The sequence below is a fragment of the Phocoena phocoena genome, chromosome 1 (genome assembly GCF_963924675.1).
Source record: "Phocoena phocoena chromosome 1, mPhoPho1.1, whole genome shotgun sequence".
Classification (NCBI taxonomy): domain Eukaryota; kingdom Metazoa; phylum Chordata; class Mammalia; order Artiodactyla; family Phocoenidae; genus Phocoena; species Phocoena phocoena.
Genome location: NC_089219.1, coordinates 128,005,437 through 128,031,803, shown reverse-complemented (window position 1 = coordinate 128,031,803; position 26,367 = coordinate 128,005,437). Strand labels below are relative to the sequence as shown.

The 26,367-nt window shown below is 38.2% G+C and overlaps 1 protein-coding gene across 1 annotated transcript; it reads right to left on the bottom strand.

The window, feature by feature from the left end:
* Positions 1-518: 518 nt before the first annotated feature.
* Positions 519-26,367, bottom strand: LOC136134908 (flavin-containing monooxygenase 3). Its single transcript, XM_065892687.1, has 9 exons — positions 26,236-26,367; positions 12,523-12,711; positions 11,343-11,505; positions 10,950-11,092; positions 9,970-10,169; positions 5,343-5,698; positions 3,060-3,132; positions 1,982-2,359; positions 519-754 (listed from the first exon to the last, which is right to left on the bottom strand). Exons 1-8 carry the CDS (start codon positions 26,365-26,367, stop codon positions 2,017-2,019), a joined length of 1,599 nt encoding a protein of 532 aa, XP_065748759.1. The 3' UTR covers positions 519-754; positions 1,982-2,016.

Here is a 26,367-nt window from a genome sequence, read left to right as displayed (position 1 = left end):
CTGGAAACCTCTGAATGGCTAAATTGCCGAAATCCATTTCAAGGTCCTTCCTCCCGTTGCGGAAAGTGGGTGTGGCCAATAATCCTGTGATCCTGCAGGTCAGCTTCATATCTAATCAGCATAGCTATGACAGCTGTACAAAAAAAATTTTATTTGCTTTTATTTTTAATATCTGACTATGCACTTTTAAGAACTGGTAAGAATTTCTAGATGAAACTGGGAGTGAAAAAAATCTTTTGTGCTTCAAATGTTCAAATTGTGTGTCAGTAGAAATACACACACATACACACACACATATTTAGTCTTATCAGAGTAACTTGTGGAATTGAATGATTGAGAATTATTGTTATGTACCAAAGTAATTAAGCCATTGATAATAGTTCAGTTTAGTATGGGAATAGATAGATGTTAATAGAGTATGTTGGCTACAGTAGTTTAGGAAAACTATTAATGAGCCAATTAATGTTTACACAAACTTAAAGAATCATATGGGAAAGAATAAAAGAAACTGTATCATATCAATTTTAATCTTCAATTTATTTTGCATACTAGCATTCATAACATGAAACAAAATAAATTTTATGTGCTGTATTTAATTTGTTTACTTGATTCCATGTGGGCCACAGGGTTTCAAGAAAAGTTCTGTTTCACTTGGGAATATTTGGGAATACTTCACATCTGTGAGAAGACCTTAAAAGCAGAATATTATCTTGCTGCCTTAAACAATTAGGAGAAGGGAACGATTTAAAGTTGTCTACAACAACATCCATAATAAATCTTAGCTCCAAAGATTAAAATATCAAGAGAATTTAAAAAAAAAAGAAAAGAAAAGAGAAAAATGTGATCTCCTCCTTCTCTTGTTGCTCTAATGGCTTCAGTTAGAAATTTTGTAAGTATTTCATAAGGAATATGGATTCCAGGATTTTGTAAGGAGTATTTCGTCTAAAGAAGCATAATAGAGAAAGAAATAATGAATAAGAAAGATAAAATGGTATTTCCCCCCAAATTTGTGACTGTCCCTTTATAACCAAGTATAGCACACAAGATTTTTTTTTTTTTTAAATAAAGTCTGTTTGGAAAAAAAAAAAGAAATGAAGGTGTAGTAAGAAATATGGAGTTTAACAACATGCAGAGCCCTCTGGTGGCTGGTGATGCTGACAGATTATTTTATCTGCTCCATAATGTCAAACTTGAAAATCTTTAGCTATCAAAATTTAACTGTAACATGTAATAATACTTCAAAAAATAAAATTTTGTATGTATTCTGGTACCCCATTCTATAAGGGTATATAATTTTATATGATCTGTATCAGGTTTTATTAGGCTTGGGTCATAGCTTTGGCTAAATATTTAATTTTTTAAAAGACTGTCCATTCAGTTAAAAGGTATATTTGGTGCTCTACTCATTATTATTGTTATTGTTGTCATTATTTTGCTGCTGCATGTTGGAAAGTTGGTTCCTTATTGAGAATCTAAATAAAATGAGTTACTTCTTGCTAACTTTCATTATAAATGGGGTCTCCATGCTATGTTTCTTGGCCAGGGGACAGGAGGAATCGCCTGGAGGACAGAAATAGAATATAATAGCCAAATTCTCCCCTTGATCCTGCAAAACGTTTGTAGAAGTAGGCTGGGACTATCATATTGCAGCTACTCTGCTTAATCTGTTCTTTGTTTAGATTTGAAATACATATTTCAAACATTGTTTAAGGAGAAAAGGAATCATGTCAAATGTTTCAGGAGATGATTTAGGTTAGAGATACAGAGGATATATCTAATTATGAAATGTTATGGAATTACAAAATGTTAGTGGAACCTGAAGAGAACTGATTAATGTTCTTTAGATCATGACATGATTCTTACAGGGGCTTATTTAAAGGCCTAGAAATAGTACTGTCTTACTGACTAACGCCTGCTAAATAGGAAAGTAGGAGGTGTGCAATTCCTAATTTTTAAATAGCAAAGTTTCTTCCCAGGTAGCGTTAGTAACTTTCAGAATCCTAGATGGAATGATGATTAGAACAACACAAGGAAAACAGCAATTGACAGAACAGAAATAAGAACGGGCCTGAACCAACTGCAAAATAAGCAAGGCTTCAGAGGACTCCCAACAATTCTTGTCGTCGTGGGTTTCAATGTCCGGTCCCACTGGGTCAGGATGGCATTTCTGGCTCCTGGCCACTTCCCCGGGCCCACCAGCCTAAACTGATACGAGCTGCAAGGGCCAAAGTAAACCTCCAAGGCCAACTTTGGATCTGTGAGAAACAGCCATGGGATGTTGGGCTTTGCCCCAATGAAGGAGGCAAGTTCATCCATATAAACGATATAATCCGTCTGTATGGTATTGCTTTTGCCAAACCTAGGGGCGGGAGAGGAAACAAGACTGTGGTCATCCACGCTTTGTATAGGAACAAGAACAGGGAAAATGCCTCACACCTTTTTATCCATGGGAATCAGCATCTATCCTTTGTGTTGGAAAGGGGACTATTGCTCATTTTCCTGTACTTCGTAGTTGTTACTAAAGGACTTTCATACTGATCTCATTTGGACATTCCACAACACGGCAAGGAAGCTGAGAAAGGCATTTTTATTCACATTTACAAGTAGGTAAATTGTCTCTTGCTCAAGTGAGGTTATTACTTCATGGCCACTGAGCTAATTAGTGACAGAGGTAGGACTGGAGCCCGGTTCTTCTGACTAGTTCTCATTTTATTAGAGCCATCTGTTGGAAGGCATCCTTTACATCTTAGAGGATTTATGGGCTAGAAAATTGAAGTCCACATCCACATGTTCCCAAACTCCTCTAACTTCTAATCTTTCTGGGTTTCCTTTCTATGACATATTGCAGGAGCTATGGAGGGTTAAAACAGGATTTAGTGGGGTATCAGGTGCAAAATAGATCCTGGATATAAATATTTGTTGAATGGCTGAATTTAGCTCATAGCTGTCAATGTAATGACCTCACTCAGGGCCATTTAAAACTGAAACAGTCCCAAGTATTCACAAATTCTGCTTTTTCTATGAAAATTCTACATCCCCTTTACAATAGCTGCTCTTACCATTTGAGCTTTTTCCCCATTTTTTCATCAATGTCATTCATCATGTCCTTGACAGAAGGCAAAGTGCAAGTTCCTATAAAAAGGGAAAGACATGATAGTAGTTAAATAAGTCTGGCACAGGACCAGCTTGCGATGTTTCCTTTTTAATAGTGAGTTATGAATCACATTAGTATTTCCAAATTTTTTGTCACTGTCTAGCAAAATAAAATTTTGAGACAAACATACAGGTCATTCCCAGTCTTCTCAGTGATGATACTCGTCACAATAATTAAAAGCCATTACCCAAATAATCTTTTATCTTTGTATCTTTGCACTTAAACCAGTTATCGGATTTAAAAAATCAATTTCAAAATATTAGATTATATATGCTAATCTCTCAGCTTTATTTTTAAGTATGTTATCTAATAAATTATAGCCCAAGGTAAATAGGCATCTCTTTTTTAAGATTTAAGAAAAAAAATCTTCATAGGAAGTTATCTTGCTTTGCCAGGAAAGGGAATTTCCAGCAGATAAGATAGAGAATTTAGTGAAGCCGCAGGGTTCTCTCTGAAAAGCCAATAGCTCCTGAATGAGACTGAGGATATGTACTGTCCATAAGTCACCAAGGATATAGGGAAGTCCCAGGAGACCAAATCTGAGTTGGGGCTGCCCCAAGATTTCAGGCTCTTTCTGGCATCAATTTACAGAATTCTCTGAAATCTAGACCCAAACTTTTGTACCCAGATGCTTCAAATTAGTGTGGTTTCTTTGGCAATTCTGGGATCACCTGGAACCAGAATTCCCAGCCTAGCTCTGATTGCTCAAGACCTACAATGACTTGCCTAACTCCCTATTCCTGAAATCCTTATAGACAGGGTCATGTGAACAGTCTGTAGACATGGCCTTGTTTCAAACCTTGGAACTCATTCTGTCCTTGGGCAGGAGGAGAGATGGAGAAGAGGCTATATTCTATAGCCCACCAGCTATTGCCATTGGGCTGCTTGTAGCTGACCCCTCTGTCCTGGTACCCTGGTTCCCCCAAATTGGATTGTTTGCCTTATCTTCCATTTCTCCCAAGACTGAGTCTTTGCCTTGTGCATCAGTTCTCTGTTGATCGGGTATCTGCCTTTTCTCCTTTCTTCAGAGCCCAGGTTACAACTCTTGTCCACACAGAGAGTAAGTGTCCCACATTTTAATGCCAGTCTCTTTGAACCTGGACCCTGAGCCTAGCTCCTTCTAAGTAGAATTTCATGCCCTCGCCTTCCTGGCTGCTGCCTCACTGGAGTAACATCATCCTGCAACACATCTCTGCTTGGGGACTGGGGAGTGAAGGAGATTCAGAGAGATCACTGATATAAAGGACTGTAATGATGTGGATAGTAGCCTGGTGGTGGGCGATGATGCAGGCTATGTAGTTGCAGGTTCCAACCACCAGTATAAAAGAACATTTAAACCCCAGCAAGTCAGGTAGGACTGGAAGCCTTAGATGTGGCTTCAAAGGAAGCAGACCAGCTAAGATTCCTTATCCATAATTTTCATACTTTAAGACCAACTAGACTTTGCACACTAAACTTTGACATCTCTATTTGTTCTTTAACAATGGCCCTGTTTGGTCGTATTATCTGAATTGGCCCACGACTGCATTTAAAGCTAGTGTGAATCTGATCCCAGTGCCTAGGGCTGGATGATGCTGTCTGCCTTCTTTGCTTGGCCCCAATCATGTTTGTTGTTTCCTTTTTCTTATTAAAATACAGGGATTTAGTATTCCTTAGAGACTGACTGTCTACCACACCAAGTGCTTTCTGCTTCTAATGATCCGTGGCAGGGAAGAAAATAGAGCAGGAAATCCACTTCCTCTCTAGCAATGATAATTTTTTTTCATGACTGTGGATGTTTAAAGTTGGCTGGATATTGGCTTTGAAACATCTTTTATTAACCTTTCAAGAAATGTCATTCTATTGAGTTTTGAAATCTTAATTTTATAAAGTTGTCATGCATTTAAGATGAGAGTCTCTGGTGTTCTCAAGTTTAATGAAAGGTCTTGGGTAATTAACAGTTCTAAGGAGTTAGTAATCACAAACTACTCCTTGAATAATACCTTGTACTATTGTTTATGACAATCCAATGTAATATATTTTTAATTGTTTATAAAATATAATACTAAAAAATGTAGAATTATAGATTCTGGAAACTGGATGGGACCTAGGATTTGTCCCTTGTTATTAGGATTATTGTTTTCACAGACTCAAAGCCATTCTCATTGGCTTCCATCTTTCCCGTCAATGAGCTTCTTTGTCTACTTACCCTTTATTACTCGTACTGCCCAGCGAGACTGCAGGTCAGTTGTGGGGATGACAGCTCCAAGGGACTGGACAAGGCCAATCACTGCCATGGTTGGCTTCTCCAGTGAAGGTGGGAAGATGCCTTTAAATAAGGTGACCTCGTTGTCTCTGCTCTTAATGATGGAGTCATCAAGGAAGGGGTAGGCGTAACTATAGCCTGTTGCAAAGATGACACAGTCAATGGCCTCAAACACTGTCCCATCCTCAAAAATGGCTGAAGTCTCTGTAAACTCCTTCACATTTGGCTTAACGGTCACAGTGCCACATAGAATGCGAGCCGGGAGCTCATCATTGAACACGGGCTCTTTCCTCAGGGTGCTGTATGGAAAACAGAGATGACCATTAGAACAGTAACATTTCCTGTTTCTTTTATTGGTCCATAATAATTAATTAATGATTGTTAATAGTTAATTAGTAAGGAAGGAGAAAACGACTCAAGATTTTTTAATGTGCCATGGAGTGTCACCAATATGGTTGAAGAACAAAACTGATGTAAGGCAACATTGTGGAGTAAGAGAAATTGTTTTTTTGCTGATCCCTTCTCTATTTCCTGTGATCTTTCTCTTCTCTTCCACAGAGCTCTCTCTAAATCCCAGAATAAGCACCCAGGCCCTTCCGCCTGTTAAAACCTATATCAGGAAAAACTCTTAAAGTCAGAGTACCTGGGTCTTTAAATTTTTTTCTTTGCTACTTATCAACTGTGAACCTTGATCAAATTAAGTTTTCTTAATTTCTCTTGCCTCATCTTTCTCATCTGGAGTGGAAATAAAGTTATACCTACCACAGGTCATTGGGAGACCTAAGTAATATAAAGAATTTGGCATAGTTTGTAGCACATACATAGTGCTCGAAATGTTAGACATTATTCTTAACATAGCATACTCCAAAATGGTCATCGTGATGTAAAGAAGATCAAATAGGTGGAAGGAAGCTAAAGGTGGGAAGACTGCAGTCAGGTTCTATCATAAAATGTGAAGTGTGAGCCCCGTGCAGACAAGGCACAAGTCAGGTGAGGGAGGGAGCATCTAGGAATTTAAATGAGGCCAGGAGCAGGAAGAGGCCACTGGAAATCTGGAAAGAGAGAACTTCTGATTACTTTTTATTCAGTAACATCTCTAGTGAGTGCACATAAATCTGAAGTTAGGGGTGAACTGAATAGTGTTGAAGGAAAAGACTTTGTTCTTATAGGACGGTGAGAGCTGTGAGAGAGCCATAGGTAGACTCCACTGGGGAGGAAACTGAGCCAGACAATGAGATTGGTTGGAATGCTGATTGGAAAAAGGCTGGATTCAACTGCTCGAATTACCTGTCATTTATCCTAAACCCAATGCCGTGTTGAAACTTCTTTTGTCAAGGCCACCAGGATCTTCAAGCTGCCAGATCCCATGGTCTACTCTTACTCCTCACTTTACTCAACTTATTAGCAGCATTTGACACACTTGATGGTGTCCTCCTCCATGAAATACTGTCTTCATTTTGCTTTCAGGTCATCACTCACTCTTGATTCCTTTCTACCTACCTCGCTATTCTTTCTCCGTGTCTCCTGCTGAATTCTTCTCCTCTTCCTGACCTCTAAACGATGATGTGCCCCAGGACTCAGCCCTCATACCTTTTGTCTTCTCCATCTCCATTCATTCTTCAAGAGACGTCATCTAGTTTTCATTTAAGTACTATCTATATTCTGACCAGTCCACATTTTTGTTGTTGTTGTTTCAGTTCACATTTTAAACTTATGGTTTGAATGTCTCTTCTGTCTTGTGTATCCCACTGCGTTTCCACATTTTTCTGTGCAAATATCGAATAGACATTCCAACTTTGATACGTTTAAAACTAAATTTCCGCTCCTCCCATGGTTTTCCACGTCTCAATAGATGTCACCTCCATCCTTGCCCTCTTGCTCAGATCAAAAGTCTGGAAGACATCCTTGACCCTTTTTTTGCTTTCACATCTGTTATTCAATCTAACAGAAAATGCTGTTTGGGTTTACCTTCAAACTGTATCCAAAATCTGACCACTTCTGAGCACTGACGATCCTAGTTCAAGCCACCTAACCCCTCTCATCTGGATGTTTGACAATAACCTCTTTTTTTAAATATATATTTTTTATACAGCAGGTTCTTATTAGTTATCTGTTTTATACATATTAGTGTATACATGTCAATCCCAATCTCCCAATTCATTCCACCACCACCACCACCACCACCCCTGCTTCCATACATTTGTTCTCTACATCTGTGTCTCTATTTCTGCCTTACAAACCGGTTCATCTGTACCATTTTTCTAGATTCCACATATATGCGTTCATATACGATATTTGTTTTTCTCTTTTCTGACTTTCACTCTGTATGACAGCCTCTAGGTCCATCCACGTCTCTACAAATGACCCAGTTTCCTTCCTTTTTATGGCTGAGTAATATTCCATTGTATATATGTACCACATCTTCTTTATCCATTTGCCTGTCGATGGGCATTTAGGTTGCTTCTATCACCTGGCTATTGTAAATAGTGCTGCAACGAACATTGGGATGCATGTGTCTTCTTGAATTATGGTTTTCTCTGGGTATATGCCCAGGTAGTGGGATTGCTGTGTCATATGGTAATTCTATTTTTAGTTTTTTAAGGAACCTCCATACTGTTCTCCATAGTGGTTGTATCAATTTACATTCCCACCAACAGTGTAAGAGGATTCCCTTTTCTCCACACCCTCTCCAGCATTTGTTGTTTGTAGATTTTCTGGTGATTCCCATTCTAACTGGTGTGAGGTGATACCTCATTGCAGTTTTGATTTGCATTTCTCTAATAATTAGTGATGTTGAGCAGCTTTTCATGTGTCTCTTGGCCATCTGTATGTCTTCTTTGGAGAAACGACTATTTAGGTCTTCTGCCTATTTTTTGATTGGGTTGTTTGCTTTTTTAATACTGAGCTGCATGAACTGTTTATATATTTTGGAGATTAATCCTTTGTCCATTGATTCATTTGCAAATATTTTCTCACATTCTGAAGGTTGTCTTTTCATCTTGTTTATAGTTTCCTTTGCTGTGCAAAAGGTTTTAATTTTCATTAGGTCCCATTTGTTTATTTTTGTTTTTATTTCCATTTCTTTAGGAGGTGGGTCAAAAAAGATCTTGTGATTTATATCAGAGAATGTAAACTCTTAGAGGAAAACATAGGAATAACACTCTTTGACAATAGTCTCTTACCCAGTGTTTCCACTTCCTTCCTTGACCCACCCATCTATAATGAGTGATGACCATAAAAGCCAAAGTGTATACCCCAATAAAGATGTTTAAAAAAAAAAAAAAAAAAAGCCAAAGTGATCTCTTCAAATTAACTTAGATCTTGTCTTCAGTTTACTCAGATGCCTGCAATTGCTTCCCACTGCAATTGCAGAGTAAAGGCCAGACTCCTTACAGTGGCCTATAGGACCCAACATCAACTGGCTATTTTGATGTCTCTGGTTTCATTTCCTGCTACTCTCCTGAGCCCTCTTCTCCGGGAAGAGAAGCTCATTGTAGTTTGTTGAACATACCAGTCATACCCCTGAAGAGGTGATGTCCTAGCTGTTCCCATTGTCCAGAATACTGTTCTCCAGATATCCTCATGGCTCATTTTCTCATCTCTTTCAGGAATTTGCTTAAAAGTTTTCTCAGTGAGACCTCCCCTATGGAGTGTTTAAAATTGTCCTGATGGCACTCCGTGTTACCCTTGCTTGCTCTGTTTTTCCTCCCTGATACATGTCATCGTATGATTTTCTACTATTTATTGTCTGTTTCCCACTACTAGAGTGTGGGACAGGGATTTTATGAGTTTGTTCACTGCTATATCCACAGGATTTAACACAGGTCCTGGCACGTAATAAATGCTTAATAAATATTTGTTGAATTAATGAATTAACTTTGATGTAAACAGCTTATAACTTGGGTTTTTCACCCACGTCAAAGTAATTTCTTATCATGTGACTGGCTTGGGGGGATGTTATAGGAGAGAGTGAGGAGGAGACTGAAGATGTAAACATTGTGGCCATAGTTCAGTGCGAGGGCTCCATTAAGGGGCAGGTGTTGAGAGCGAAGCACAGGGAAAGTTCTGCTTTGCTTAACTTTGTCATTAAGAAAGAGGCGGTAGAGCAAGGTGGCTAAGAGTGAGGGACTCTAGAGTCAGCAAATCTGGACATGGCTTTAACTTCCTGGCTGTGTGGCTTTGGTAAAGTTAACTACATTGAACCACAGTTTTCTCATCTGTGAAATGAAGATTATAACAGAGCCATCCTCATAGTTGTTGTGAGAATAAAGGGAGCTAATGCGTGTCCGAGACTCTGACATGTATTAAGGGCTTAAAACGTGTTGACTACTATTATCATAACTCTAGGGACTAATTCCTGAGGTATTGATATTATATAACTTCGCAGCTGTGCAAATCTGGTAAGGAGGATTGTAAATAGGAAAATACCCCTAACTTTTGCAATTCTTTATCCTCTGAAAAGTGAGAGGTGATTACTTCACTTTGATTTGTTTGGGGGTTACAACACACATTAGGGTTGTTGACACTGAAATAAAAATTAGCAGGCATATCATGTTTAACTCTACTTTACCCATTTAAAGGCATCAAGCCATAGTTCTCATGCTTGAATCTTGCATTCATTTGCTTGACGTACCACCAGTCAGAGATGACTGTTGGTAAGTTGTTGTTGAGGAAGGTTTCAAATCGAGTGATAAACATCATGTCCCATGGATAGCCACCATGCCAGACCCGGCTCATCACCCAGGAGCCACTTCTGGAGCTGACGATGACCTTAAAAAACACCATTTCAACCATTAAAGTGGTGACCATTTGTACTGGATATTGTGATATATCCCCCAGATCTGCCTTTAGGAATGGAGTTATTATAACAGCTTCTGGGAGTGTTGCCAGAAGGCAACCCTCAGCTGTCAGCCCTCTTTGGCAGTTAGTTTGGTAACTTATACTCTTTTTGGATTCCCTGCATTCAGTGACTGGTTAATGGAAGGATATAAAGGCCCAGCCTCTCACTTCAACTAGAGACAATTCTAAAGGACTATCCTAGCTTCAGAGTAAGTAAAGGAAAACTTCTTTCCCTTCCCTCAGAGGTATTCATCCAGAGAGCTCTCCCAAATAAACTCCCTGCATTATAATCTACATCTTAGGGTCAACACTCTGTTATACTCCTCCAGGCAAATTTTCATATCTTAATCAAATCTTCTCTGGTGTTGATGACCAATAACTGAATTGTAGTCATATTTCTTCTAGTGCTTATCTGATGATCCCAAAATGATCCCATTAGTTTCGGAGGAATTTACTGGACACATGACACATGTTAGACACTAAATGTCCCAAAGAAGAAGATTGTTGAATGGCAACATCACTCCTTGCTGATGTTCTGCCTTTGCCATACAAGCTATTTAAAATTTCACAAGTTAGCAGGGAAGTTGAGCTATATGAAACACTACTTAGTCTTCCGATCAAGCACCCTGCTCTTCTCCCGTTTCGTTATCATACCTTTCAAATGGTGTGTCTGTCCCTTTAAAGAACTCCCTTAGTATCTGGGAGGCGTACCTGTTCAGCTGTGTGGCTGAGTTCTGAGGCGATATCACAGCCCGAATTCCCCAGGCCAATCACCAGGACTCGCTTCCCCTTGAATATTCCTGGTTCTTTATAGTCCCAGCTGTGGAAGCATTTGCCTTTAAAAAGTTGTAGACCTGAGTGAAAAGTGGGAAACATATGAATCATTTGATTTTCATTTAAAAAACTGCTGTAACAGATCTTGTGGGTGAATATAGTTGCAGTAATCTGGAATTTTAGCACACCAGGTATGTTAGATACAGTGGAAGCATATTTTAATTTAATGTGTACTTTTATAATTTGTACTTTTATATATGTAAGAAAGACATTATCAAGGTTATTCATTCATGTCAGATTTGTAGATGGCACCCTAAATTTTGGCCTTACCTTGAAAGGACTCTTTTGGTAGGTTGGGGTACACATGATGTCCAGAACAAATCATTACAGCATCAAAGACAGCTGATTCTTTTTTACCATCCTTTTCAGTGATAACGTCCCATTGGCCAGTGACTGAGAAATCAGGACGTTTATTTACACTGGATACAAGTGTCTAAGAGAAACACAGAAAGATAGCCTTCTTTTTTTCTATGCTAACAGGTAGGTTTGGCACCAACTTGATCAAATAGGATGAAAAAAATCTTTAATAGTGTCTTAGGAAAAATACTTAATTCATTATGAAGGTACATATTACAAATTCAAAATTCCTTCAGAATAATTCAAAACATTAAATGGTCTGTATGTTTTTTTATCCCCACATGGTTCCTTGTGTATGACCAGTATTTTCTGCAGTAGAAGAGTGATTCCTTTCGGAGCTATGACAGTGAATTGAATCATAGTTTACAAGAGGCCTGTAGCACATGCAGTAAATAATCTGGTGGCCAATAATTTTTGTAGTAACAACATTTCCTAACGTATTTCATTAGCCGTTTTATTTTTAACATTATTGTCTTAAAATGAAAGATGTTGTCTGTATTCACAGCATAAGTTCTTCTCAAATTTTAGTGTGTGTAAGGATTACCTGAAAAACCTTAGGAATCAGGATCGTGCCTGCAGCCCGGGGAGGGAGCTGTGAAGGAGGAAAGGTTCCCACACCTTGGGAAGGCTCCTCACCAGTGGAGAAATTAGACTGGATGGAGGGGGAGTTTCAGAGCCTAAAAGGAGAAAGCAGCCCCAGCCCCAGCCCCAGCTTATTTTCTAATATAAGCATTTAAGCTTATAATTTTCATGAAAGTTTTGCTCTCTCTGCTTCCCACAAATACCGATATGTAGAATTTAAATTATCGTTCAGCTCTAAATATTTTAAAACTTCCATTGCATTTTCTTTTTTGACCCATAAATTGTTTAGGAAAAAAGAGTTCTTAAGTTAATGGAATGTGGTCAAGTTTTGTAAATTTCCTACATATTCTTGAGAAGAATGTGTATTCTCTAAATCTAGGGTCAGAGAAGCCACATTGTTAAAAACGTTGACAAATAAGAAAGAGACACTGAAAGAACTAATGGGAATCTACTAATAAAAAGAAAATTCCTCACAGCAGTGCCCCGAATTAATTTCTTGATAACATCTTACCTTAAGTTGAATGTATCTCAGGAGGTTCTTTTCTTTGGCAAACGCAGTGATGTATTCCTGGAGCTTACTGTTATGCATAAAGTTGGGAAAGTCATCAGGAAAAGGGAAGTCCGGAAAACATGTCATCTCTTTGGAAGAGTTGGTAAAGACTGACCGATAAATGCTGGCCCTGCCTTCCTCGGCATGGTCCTGTGAAAGTATGGTTTTAAATGGAAGAGAGTTTGTGAATGAGTATACTTATCACAGTCAGGGCCAGTTCCAAATAATTAGCACTCATTTTCAGTCGGCCTTTACCCACAAGTAAGTGAAATAAGATGAGGCATAAATTAACTTCACTTAAACAATTTGATGATAATCAAAGGAACTTAGAATGTGGAAAAATACATCTTTCTTAACATCTTTGCTTTTCTAAGGGAAACAAATTCTGAATTTCATCATGTCCTTTATTTTATTTATTTATTTATTTATTTTAAACATCTTTATTGGGGTATAATTGCTTTACAATGGTGTCTTAGTTTCTGCTTTATAACAAAGTGAATCAGCTATACATATACATATGTTCCCATGTCTTCCCTCTTGCGTCTCCCTCCCTCCCACTCTCCCCATCCCACCCCTCCAGGCTGTCCCAAAGCCCCGAGCTAATATCCCTGTGCCTTGCGGCTGCTTCCCCCAGCTATCTACCTTACTACGTTTGTTAGTGTGTATATGTCCATGACTCTCTCTCACCCTGTCAAAACTCACCCTTCCCCCTCCCCATATCCTCAAGTCCGTTCTCCAGTAGGTCTGCGTCTTTATTCCTGTCTTACTCCTAGGTTCTTCATGACATTTTTTTCCCTTAAATTCCATATATATGTGTTAGCATACGGTATTTGTCTTTTTCTTTCTGACTTACTTCACTCTGTATGACAGACTCTAGGTCTACCCATCTCATTACAAATAACTCAATTTCATTTCTTTTTAAGGCTGAGTAATATTCCATTGTGTATATGTGCCACATCTTCTTTATCCATTCGTCCGATGATGGGCGCTTAGGTTGTTTCCATGTCCTGGCTATTGTAAATAGAGCTGCAATGAACATTTTGGTACATGACTCTTTTTGAATTTTGGTTTTCTCAGGGTATATGCCCAGTAGTGGGATTGCTGGGTCATATGGTAGTTCTATTTGCAGTTTACTAAGGAACCTCCATGCTGTTCTCCATAGTGGCTGAACCAATTCACATTCCCACCAGCAGTGCAAGAGTGTCCCCTTTTCTCCACACCCGCTCCAGCATTTATTGTTTCTAGATTTTTTGATGATGGCCATTCTGACTGGTGTGAGATGATATCTCATTGTAGTTTTGATTTGCATTTCTCTAATGATTAATGATGTTGAGCATTCTTTCATGTGTTTGTTGGCATTCTGTGTATCTTCTTTGGAGAAATGTCTGTTTAGGTCTTCTGCCCATTTTTGGATGGGGTTGTTTGTTTCTTTGTTATTGAGCTGCTTGTCAATTTTGGAGATTAATCCTTTGTCAGTTGCTTCATTTGCAAATGTTTTCTCCCATTCTGAGGGTTGTCTTTTGGTCTCGATTATGGTTTCCTTTGCTGTGCAAAAGCTTTGAAGTTTCCTTAGGTCCCATTTGTTTATTTTTGTTTTTATTTCCATTACTCTAGGAGGTGGGTCAGAAAGGATCTTGCTGTGATTTATGTCATAGAGTGTTCTGCCTATGTTTTCCTCTAAGAGTTTGATAGTTTCTGGCCTTACATTTAGGTCTTTAATCCATTTTGAGCTTATTTTTGTGTATGGTGTTAGGGAGTGATCTAATCTCATTCTTTTACATGTAGCTGTCCAGTTTTCCCAGCACCATTTATTGAAGAGGCTGTCCTTTCTCCACTGTACATTCCTGCCTCCTTTATCAAAGATAAGGTGTCCATATGTGCGTGGGTTTATCTCTGGGCTTTCTATCCTGTTCCACTGATCTATATTTCTGTTTTTGTGCCAGTACCATACTGTCTTGATTACTGTTGCTTTGTAGTATAGTCTGAAGTCAGGGAGCCTGATTCCTCCAGCTCCATTTTTCGTTCTCAAGATTGCTTTGGCTATTCGGGGTCTTTTGTGTTTCCATACAAATTGTGAAATTTTTTGTTCTAGTTCTGTGAAAAATGCCAGTGGTAGTTTGATAGGGATTGCATTGAATCTGTAGATTGCTTTGGGTAGTAGAGTCATTTTCACAATGTTGATTCTTCCCATCCAAGAACATGGTATATCTCTCCATCTATTTGTATCATCTTTAATTTCTTTCATCAGTGTCTTATAATTTTCTGCATACAGGTCTTTTGTATCCTTAGGTAGGTTTATTCCTAGATATTTTATTCTTTTTGTTGCAATGGTAAATGGGAGTGTTTTCTTGATTTCACTTTCAGATTTTTCATCATTAGTATATAGGAATGCCAGAGATTTCTGTGCATTAATTTTGTATCCTGCTACTTTACCAAATTCATTGATTAGCTCTAGTAGTTTTCTGGTAGCATCTTTAAGATTCTCTATGTATAGTATCATGTCATCTGCAAACAGTGACAGCTTTACTTCTTCTTTTCCGATTTGGATTCCTTTTATTTCCTTTTCTTCTCTGATTGCTGTGGCTAAAACTTCCAAAACTATGTTGAATAAAAGTGGTGAGAGTGGGCAACCTTGTCTTGTTCCTGATCTTAGTGGAAATGCTTTCAGTTTTTCACCATTGAGGATGATGTTTGCTGTGGGCTTGTCATATATGGCCTTTATTATGTTGAGGAAAGTTCCCTCTATGCCTACTTTCTGGAGGGTTTTTATCATAAATGGGTGTTGAATTTTGTCGAAAGCTTTCTCTGCATCTATTGAGATGATCATATGGTTTTTCTCCTTCAGTTTGTTAATATGGTTTATCACATTGATAGATTTGCGTATATTGAAGAATCCTTGCATTCCTGGAATAAACCCCACTTGATCATGGTGTATGATCCTTTTAATGTGCTGTTGGATTCTGTTTGCTAGTGTTTTGTTGAGGATTTTTGCATCTATGTTCATCAGTGATATTGGCCTGTAGTTTTCTTTCTTTGTGACATCCTTGTCTGGTTTTGGTATCAAGGTGATGGTGGCCTCGTAGAAGGAATTTGGGAGTGTTCCTCCCTCTGCTATATTTTGGAAGAGTTTGAGAAGGATAGGTGTTAGCTCTTCTCTAAACGTTTGATAGAATTCACCTGTGAAGCCATCTGGTCCTGGACTTTTGTTTGTTGGAAGATTTTTAATCACAGTTTCAATTTCAGTGCTTGTGATTGGTCTGTTCATATTTTCTATTTCTTCTGATTCAGTCTTGGCAGGTTGTGCATTTCTAAGAATTTGTCCATTTCTTCCAGATTGTCCATTTTATTGGCATAGAGTTGCTTGTAGTAATCTCTCATGATTTTTTTTATTTCTGCAGTGTCAGTTGTTACTTCTCCTTTCTCATTTCTAATTCTATTGATTTGAGTCTTCTCCCTTTTTTTCTTGATGAGTCTGGCTAGTGGTTTATCTATTTTGTTTATCTTCTCAAAGAACCAGCTTTTAGTTTTATTGATCTTTGCTATCGTTTCCTTCATTTCTTTTTCATTTATTTCTCATCTGATTTTTATGATTTCTTTCCTTCTGCTAGCTTTGGGGCTTTTTTGTTCTTCTTTCTCTAATTGCTTGAGGTGCAAGGTTAGGTTGTTTATTTGAGATGTTTCCTGCTTCTTAAGGTGGGCTTGTATTGCTATAAACTTCCCCCTTAGAACTGCTTTTCCTGCATCCCATAGGTTTTGGGTCGTTGTGTCTCCATTGTCATTTGTTTCTAGGTATTTTTTTATTTCCTCTTTGATTTCTTCAGTGATCTCTTCATTATTAAGTAGTGTATTGTTTAGCCTCCATGTGTTTGTATATTTTACAGATCTTTTCCTGTAATTGATATCTAGTCTCATGGCGTTGTGGTCAGAAAAGATACTTGATACAATTTCAATTTTCTTAAATTTACCAAGGCTTCATTTGTGACCCAAGATATGATCTATCCTGGAGAATGTTCCATGAGCACTTGAGAAAAATGTGTATTCTGTTGTTTTTGGATGGAGTGTCCTATAAATATCAATTAAGTCCATCTTGTTTAATGTATCATTTAAAGCTTGTGTTTCCTTATTTATTTTCATTTTGGATGATCTGTCCATGGGTGAAAGTGGGGTGTTAAAGTCCCCTACTATGAATGTGTTACTGTCGATCTCCCCTTTTATGGCTGTTAGTATTTGTCTTATGTATTGAGGTGCTCCTATGTTGGGTGCATAAATATTTACAATTGTTATATCTTCTTCTTGGATCGATCCCTTGATCATTATGTAGTGTCCTTCTTTATCCCTTTTAATAGTCCTTATTTTAAAGTCTATTTTGTCTGATATGAGAATTGCTACTCCAGCTTTCTTTTGGTTTCCATTTGTATGGAATATCTTTTTCCATCCCCTTACTTTCAGTCTGTATGTGTCTCTAGGTCTGAGGTGGGTCTCTTGTACACAGCATATATAAGGGTCTTGTTTTTGTATCCATTCAGCCAATCTGTGTCTTTTGGTGGGAGCATTTAGTCCATTTACATTTAAGGTAATTATCGATATGTATGTTCCTATTCCCATTTTCTATATTGTTTTGGGTTCGTTATTATAGGTCGTTTCCTTCTCTTGCATTTCTTATCTAGAGAAGTTCCTTTAGCATTTGTTGTAAAGCTGATTTGGTGGTGCTGAACTCTCTCAGCTGTTGCTTGTCTGTAAAGGTTTTAATTTCTCCATCAAATCTGAATGAGATCCTTGCTGGGTAGAGTAGTCTTGCTTGCAGGTTTTTCTCCTTCATCACTTTCAGTATGTCCTGCCACTCCCTTCTGGCTTGTAGGGTTTCCATCATGTCCTTTAAAGAACATGTAACTGGAATAATTTTATTCCTTTTAGCCATTAAATACAGTGATAGATATTTTCCAGAATTCACCCATGCATGATTTCAGTGTGTCAACACATAAGCATGGACAAACAAAATGTGATATATACATACAATGGAGTATTATTCAGCCTTAAAAAGAAAGGAAATTCTGACATATGCTGTGATAGGCATTGACTTTGAGGACATATGCTAAATGAAATAAGCCAGTCACAAAAAGATAAATACTGTATAATTCCACTTAGCTGAGGTACCCTGAGTGATCACATTTATAGAGACTGAGAGAGCAGTGGTTGCCTGGGACCAGGGAGAGGAGGGAATCGAGAATTACTGTTTAATTTCTGTATTATTTTACTTTGGGAAGATTAAAAATGTTCTGGAGAGGGATGGTGGTGTGATTGCACAGTAACGTGAATTAACTTAATGCCACAGAACTGTATGCACTTTAAAACGGTTAAACAGCAGATCTCTATTGTGGTTTATTTACCACAATGAAAAAAAATTTCCTTTAGCATGTCATGAGGTAGTTCTGGTGGATTAGATCATGATATTTTCTTATGTACCTAGGGCAGAGAGAAGTTTGGTTATGTTTAGAACAGTGTTTTTCCAATGTTTTTGCCCATACCCTATAGTTAGTAATATATTTTATATTGCAACCCAGTGCATGCACACACACAAACACACACACAGTGGGGACAAAAGTTTTATGAAATAAATCTTTTTCAACAAGTTGAGTTGCACACATACTTTCTATACATTCCATTTAAACATGCAGATTGATTCATTAATTTATATCATAGCACACTAATGAGTCATAATCTCCAGTTTGAAAAACATTGGTTTAAAGGAACTGGGTAAGGAGAAAGGGGAATAGAGGCAGAAAAAGGGGTAATGGTGGATTACTTAAGTCCTAAGCTTTATCCTGGAATTCTGAAATTAACATTGAGGGGAACACTGAGGGAAGAGGGGCTTTTGTTTTCACATTTGAAATTCTGGTAAGATATCAGAATACATATTAAAGCCTCCCCCTGAACCAGCCTGGGTAGGGGGAGGTTGACGCAGGAAAGTCAAGTAGCAATGATTAGGAAGAGGTAGAACTTTAGTTTAGTTTAGTTCTCTTGAACCCATTCAGTTTGAACAAAACGTAGGAGTTCCTGCTTGCTCCCAACAGGGATGCAGAAATTATCTGAGAATCTTAGTACGTAGTTTACCAGAGAGTTGCCATGGAGGAAGCTAAGTGACATTTTAGGAGAGATGCAGAGTGGACCACTTGAGTCAGGGACTCAGTGAGAAAACTGGACCTGGCAAGTGAGGTCTATTCAGCAAGGAGATTCAGTGGCTCCTGATTAAGTTAAGAGAGGACAGTCTCCAGGTTCATCAACTGCTGTCTTATCCTCTTGAAGGATGAGTGTGAATGGTAACCAAATAGAATAGAAACATCAGGAGACCAGAGTGGCCAGAGGACAGTCCCAAGACCTGTGTTTGAATCTGGGAAACTTTGGCTTCCCTTTACCCCAAGGTCATTTAAGTTCTCCTTCTCCATAAGCCCAGATACAATTTTGGAAAGAGCTGAGGGGCAAGGAGGGGACCTGAAAGACTGAGCATTGATCCAAAAGAGACCTAGAGATTAAGCTGTGCCAACTGGGGGTACTCCTTGTGTCTTAGAATGCTTTTATGCTTCTCTCTATGTAATTCTGGACATTTGTCTGTTGTCCTGTTTATGCTAGACATAAACGAGTGACCTGAACACTTAGTAGTCTAGTGTTACTTACTGACGAAACATTGCAACATATCAAGAACTCATAGGAGAAAATGGGAGAGGATCTCCCAGGACAGAGTGAGAGTTTTAGGGTTCGCTGACATGCTTCATGACTTTCCCTCAACTTATAGCATGAGGCATTTGGTAGGCAGAATTTTAAGAGTGACCCTTAGTGCTCCTCAGCCTTGTACAGCCATTTGCCCTCTGAGTCTAGGTGAAACCTGTAAATATCATATCACTCAAAGTATGAGGATGATTCAGCTTGTTGTTCGTGGCATTGAAGATGGAGGGTGCCATATGCCAAGGGATACTAGCAACCTTTAGGAGCTGAGAGGAATCCCAACTTACAGCCAGCAAGGTAACAAAGACCTTAATCTTACCACAGCAAGGAACTGAATTCAGTCACCGCCCTGTATGAACTTGGGTGCAGATTCTTCCCTTGTGCCTCCAGATAAGGGCCCTGCCCGGCTAGCAGCTTATTTTTGACCTCGTGAAACCCTAAGCAAAGAACCTAGCTGAACTATGCTGTACTTCTGATCTGTACACCTGAGAGTAATAAATAAGTGTTGTTCTGAGCTGCTAAAGTTTGCGGTAATTTGCTACGCAGAAATAGAAAACTAATACAAGGCCAAAGGTAAGGTTTTGGAGCAAGCCAAACTCGGGGAAAATTATGTAATGTAACAACAAGGGAGGAGTTTCATATAATAAAAATGATGCAAACCTTTGAGACAGGTTTGAGGTGCTTTTGCAACTTTGGTTGCTTCAGGATAATATTCAGTAAATCCCCCTAGCAATGCTGAGCTGATTGGTCTTCAGTTTTTCTTGGATTCCGAAAAGGCCATGATTAATGAGAGAGGAGTTGCAGCATCAACTAACCACATCATTTGTGACTTGCTTAAAAAAGAAAAAAAAAAAAAAACACAAAAATATGTCATGAACATCTTACTGTTCCTATTTGGTATTATAGTATATCTCAGAGCCCATGTTTATAGACTGATTCTTTTAAGTTGATGGTATAAGAAGTTCATAAGAGAATGACTATAGAGTCATAAATTGCATTTTCAAATATAAATTTTTTGTGGGGCAAGTGTTCAACAAAGAACCAAACCTTGGTTATTTATGGAAGTAGCTTTATTTATTTATTTTTGATTACTAAAGTAATCCAGACTTCTGATTAAACATGAAAGATTATGTAGATGCATTTAACTCTTTTCCCACTAAAATTACTGTAAAGATACCAGAGGTATGAACCCACAAGGAAAAAAAAGAAAAAAAAGTAAAAGCAAACAGGAAATAGCAACAATATTTTGAAAGTAGAACATAGATGCATGAGTGATAACTGACTTAACAGACCAAAGAAAGGTGAAAGCTAAGACTAGATCTAATCAACTGGGAATCTGGATCAAATAATGATACTCTAAGACATTCAAAGTCTACAATCTTTTACTTCACATATATAAGTTTTCAGAAAACTACTGAGGATGTACTCTCATATAGTCTACTAAAATGAGAGAATAAATACAATAGTAGAAAGATAAGGTTTCCAGAAAATAGGGTTACCCAGGGTAAAGCAGTGTAGCTAGCCTAGGGAAAAGAAGGAAGACAATCTGAAAGAGTATCTTTAAGAGATAGTTGAGAGAAGAATTAAGCTGGTGAAACACCTTGTGTGTTTAAACATGTTGAGAGAATTCTGTGGGATGGTCTGGGGTTTGAATTAGAGATAGCATTTATAAAATTAAACCAACAAAGGACACAAGGCAGTTATTAGCTCCAGTGAAAACAAAGTTATTTAAGAAAGAAAATATAGCAATGAACAGTATTTACATGGTTATAATAATATAAACATGAAGGTTTACTTAAACAAAAAGAACGGTATAACTATATGAACAAGAGAAGATAGAGAATCTTGTAAATGGGTGTGCCTTTTGTTTGAAATATTCTAAGGGATTGTTGTTTGTACATAGCACCAATCAAAAAAAATTCTATAAATACAGAGGAAGTTACAAGAAATGGGTCAAAAATGAATATGGTGAAACAGAAAATTCAAATTTAGCCTAAAAGAGGCCAGGTATTAGAGTAAGAGGAGACACAGTGTTGCCTGATTTTCTGTTTTTCAAAAGAAGATATATCCCTAGATTTTTATGTGAAATATCATGATTTTAAAATAATGGATCAAAAAATTTAAAAAATGTATAGATCAAATAAAACAGAACAGCTTTAGTATAGAAAGAGCCAGTTTGCTAACTCTAAAACATGTATAAACTATTGATTTTTGTCTGGTAATTCCAACCTTATTGTATTATCTTATTTTTTGCAACCATTTTCTAATTGATGTCCTTCATGGTATAAAATCAGATAGACAGTAACTGATAATTTTTCCTCCTTTCCAGTTTCTCGTTTTTATTATCAATCGCTTGTCTTATTGAATTGGCTCAAACTTCTAAAAGAACATTAATCAATAGATCTTTAAGAGAGAACTTAAAAATTTCCTGGAGGCAGTATTTTCCATCATTTTGGTATAAATTTCTGTTTTATTGTATTGGCAACAGAGAATTTCATTTTATTTATACATTTTTTCAAAAATTTTGAGGCTTTTTGGTTGAGTCAGTTTCAGAAATGTTCCATGGGCACTTGAAAATAAGGCATATTTCATCTTTTTATAGTGTTGTATATCAAATAGTGACAGACCAAAGTACAAGATGCAGTAGTTGTTAAGCTACTATTTGACCAAAACTATGATCCTTAAAAATAAAATAACAAAGTAAACATTAGTCTAATTCTTCAGATTGCACTTTCAAATTTAAAGAGCCAATTAAAAAAACCCCAAAATAGGGGCTTCCCAGGTGGCACAGTGGTTAAGAATCTGCCTGCTAATGCAGGGGACACGGGTTTGAGCCCTGGTCCGGGAAGATCCCATGTGCCGTGGAGCAAATAAGCCCATGCACCACAACTACTGAGCCTGCGTGCCACAACTACTGAAACCCATGTGCCTAAATCCCATGCTCCACAACAAGAGAAGCCACCGCAATGAGAAGCCCGTGCACTGCGACGAAGACCCAATGCTGCCAAAAATAATAAATAAATAAAGTTTAAAAAATTTAAAAAATACCCAAAAGGGGCTCCAAAGAAAAACATTTCTTTCCTTAAAAAAATTAACATTGTTTTCTATCTGAAATGATTTTCCCTCTGATGAAAGATCAAACTGTAGATCTCTATGTAGAGTTGCCAGTTCATAATGAAAAGCACTGAGCACTAGAAATTTAGAATTAGGGCTCATATAACTCAAAGTTTTCAGGCCCGTAGAATATAAATTTTTAGTATAATACTAGAATATTCCAATCACATCAAAAGCCAATGTGGCTGTGGCCTTGTTCTTGACAAGTAATTCAGTGGTAGATTAATTGCCAAGTTTGCATCAGAAAGCAATGTGATCTTGAAATATGGCGTGAGTTTTCTGCTGCTCCCTTGGGTTGTTGACTCTGCTAGTGTGCATTTGGGGTGCAGAGGTGGAGGGATTCATAGCTTTGGGTGAGTTTAGGAAGCTTGATAGTGATTATAATTAACACAAGGAGAGACTAAATATTAAAGATCAAATAGATACGTAGGCTAGAAAAAAATCAGGGGAAGTGAATAATGGGTTGTATGACCAGAAAAAAACAGACTTTATTCATGACACTTCAGGCCAAAATCCAGTTTACTCACATATTGTTTGGGGGACTCCTGAGAAAGAAAAACCTTTCCCCTAGACCTGCATCCTAGTCACAACGTACTTTTATTTTCTCAGCGATCAGAGCAGGTGAGGGAAATACATCTTCTTGCCTTTAGATTGGGGTTAGAAGAAAGAACTAGAAGGGCTATAGGAAAGTGCTATAGGAAACAGCTACAAAAGTTTGAATTATCTGCACTTTACCCTTTTTACACATAGCTAATATTTGGATCTCTCTGAAAGAAAAAAAAGTTGAGAGAATGTAAAGTGCTGTCTTTAGAAACTAAAGATAATGAAAATACAAAATTTAACCTGATTTTATAATATAATCCCATGATGTGAATTCTAGGTGTACTGCTACAGACTCCAGAGGTATTTGAGAAACACGGCAAGTCACAATATCATTTGTAATCTTTAAGTCCTCTCACAGAGGTGAAATAGTTTGGAAACTCCGAATAACCAAGTATATTAGTTTCTATTAGCTTCGTGAGGCTATTGTAATAAATTACCACAAACTTGACAGCTTGAAACAACAGGAATTTATTCCCTCATGATCCCAGAGACCAGGAGTTGGAAACCAGTATCACTGGGCCTAAATCAAAGTGCTGGCAGGACCATGTTCATTCCAGAGGCTCTAGGGGAGAATCATTGTCTCTTCCAGCTTCTGGTGGATGCCAGCGTCCCTCGGCTCTTTTAGCATCTTGAGGCCACCTGTATTCCTTGGCTAATGTCCCCTTTCTCCATCTTCAAGGTCACAACATAGCATCTTCAAATCTCTCTTTCTGATGAGGTCGCATTTTCTTTTCTATCTTTGTGTGTCAAATCTCTCTCTGCCTCTCTATTTTAGGGGTTTATGTTATGGCATCTTGAGCCCACCCAGATGATCCAGGATAATCTCATCATCTCAAAATTCTTAATTTAGTCATGTCTGTAAATATCCTTTGTCTTTATTAGGAACATTTACAGGTGCTAGAATCAGGACCTGATATCTTTGAGGGTGCCGTTGTTTGAAAAGCCTACCACAGTCCACTGTCAGGCCCCTAAGGATTCACATTTATCCCACATGCCAAATACATTCACTTCAGCCCAACATCCCCACAGTTTCAATCCACTGCAACATCAAATCAAGTCCCAAATCTAACTTATATATCATCAGCTTAAAAGTCCTAAATCTCATCATCTAAATCAGGTATGAATGAGATTGAGTATGATTCACGCTGGGATAAAATTCTCCATTTCTGGACCTACCAAACAAGGAAACATGTTGTCTTCCTCTAAAATACAGTGATGGGACAGGCACAGGGTACCAGTTACAAATGTTCCCATTCCAAAAGGAAGAAAATGGAAGGAAAAAAGGAGTCACCAGTCCCAAGCAATTTTGGAATCCAGCAGGGCAAGTTTCATTAGGTTTCAAGACCTGGTAATAAGCATTTGTGTCTCAAGGCTTCAGCTTCTGTGTTTGAGGTTGCAGCCTCTGGGGTAAATTTTCTTTTTCTTGAAGAGTAGCACATATTTGCAGCTGCGTAGTTTTATCACTCTATGATGCTAGGTTCAAATTTTTAAAGTCTTCCTTGAATAACAAGAGAGGCAGCTGCTCTCAAAAGCTATATCAGCAGTGTCTTTCTTCAGCAATGCTTTGCAAAGTAAGTTTTTATTTATTTTTTTATATTTATTTATTTTTGGCTGTGTTGTGTCTTCGTTGCTGCGCATGGGCTTTCTCTACTTGCAGCAAGTGGGAGCTAGTCTTTGCTTTGGTGCGCAGGCTTCTCATTGCAGTGGCTTCCTTTGTTGCGGAGCATGGGCTCTAGACGCACAGACTTCAGTAGTTGTGGCACATGGGCTCAGTAGTTGTGGCTCGCAGGCTCTAGAGCGCAGGCTCAGTAGTTGTGGCACATGGGCTTTGTTGTTCTGTGGCATGTGGGATCTTCCCGGACCAGGGCTGGAACCTGTGTCCCCTGCATTGGCAGGTAGGTTCTTAACCACTGAGCCATCAGGGAAGTCCGCAAAGTAAGTTTGAATATGAGGATTTGGTTAAGATCACTGTGTAGAAGACTTGCCTGCTCAATAAGCCACTTGTTGAAATGTCACCCAGTAGTTTAAAAAGAGGTTAAGAATTCAGGCTGGAGAGACAAGTCAGATTGAATTGGGGTCTTGTCTTTACCATTTACCAGCCATTTATCATTTTTTCTTTTCTTTTTAAGCTTCAGATTCATTTGTAAAAGGGAAAAACTCATACCTAGCTTATAGGATTATTATAAAGACTGAATTAGATGGGAAAGGTGTTTGGCATATAGAAAGTGCTCAATAAAATAGCCCTAAGATTCATCAGTGTGCTAATCTGAAGATCTGTCAGCACATTCCAGTGACACGCTGGGCTCCACAATGTTATAAAAGATACTGCATGGTTTGAAGAGTTCTTTACAGCCTAGAAAATATCTACATTAATAAGAATAATTCTCATATCTTTATAATATTTAAAGAGCTGTCACAAACACTGTCTCCTTAAATACAACCTTTTATTAAGTTATAAAGTTTAATACTAATTTTGCATTTGAGAAGGAAATGGTGGCTTAAAAAGGGTTAATGATCTTCCTGTGTTTGCATATGTGTTAATGGTTTATCAGAAGAAGAAGAAGAAGAAGAAAACAGGAGTAGGCTTAGCCAGATAGCATTCCTAAGGTTGGAGACACTGAGGGAGTTGGGGGCACAAGGCAGCCCGCACACCGGATGATATGCTTGTCAGACAACGCAGGAAGTGATTTAACGTCAGCTTACAAGCATGTCTGCTGACGGAGTCCTCAATATAAATGCATAGAAGTAAAAAGTCATTGAAGAACTTCAAATCAGTGTGTCCTATTCTTGGTTCCTCTCGTAGCTATCTCATGAATTATGCGTTTTTGGCAAGACCAAAGTCAGCACCTGAAATCTTAAAATCTGTGGTCTGAATCACTAAGAGGATGTTCCAGAACCCCAACAAAAGAATGGAAAGAGCCGTTGCTTTTTAAATGAATAACTCATGTAATTCCATTACATAAACCTAACCAATATTTGAGCATGTATTTTATCCCCAAGTGGCTCACTTATTAATGATTTATTGGAGTTGAGCTCTGTACACAGAGACTAACCAGCCCACTACCTCATTTACTTTTGAAGTAAGTAAGGGACTTACTTTCCAACCTGCTTCTGATGTTGTGTTTCATAGAGTGAGTGTAACTGCCACGACAGCTTGTTTGGAAGGCTGTGTTCAAGCAGTGTGCTCTCACACTTCCCATTTCACTCCCCAGTCTATTGCAGTGGCGTCCCACTCACCGAGAATTTCCACAGGCCCCCGACGTCTTCGCCCTTCTCAAAGCAGGTGGGCTCCAGCCCCTCTTCCAGGCAGCTCCTGATGGAGGCCAAGCCACTGATGCCAGCTCCAATGATGGCCACTTTCTTCACCAT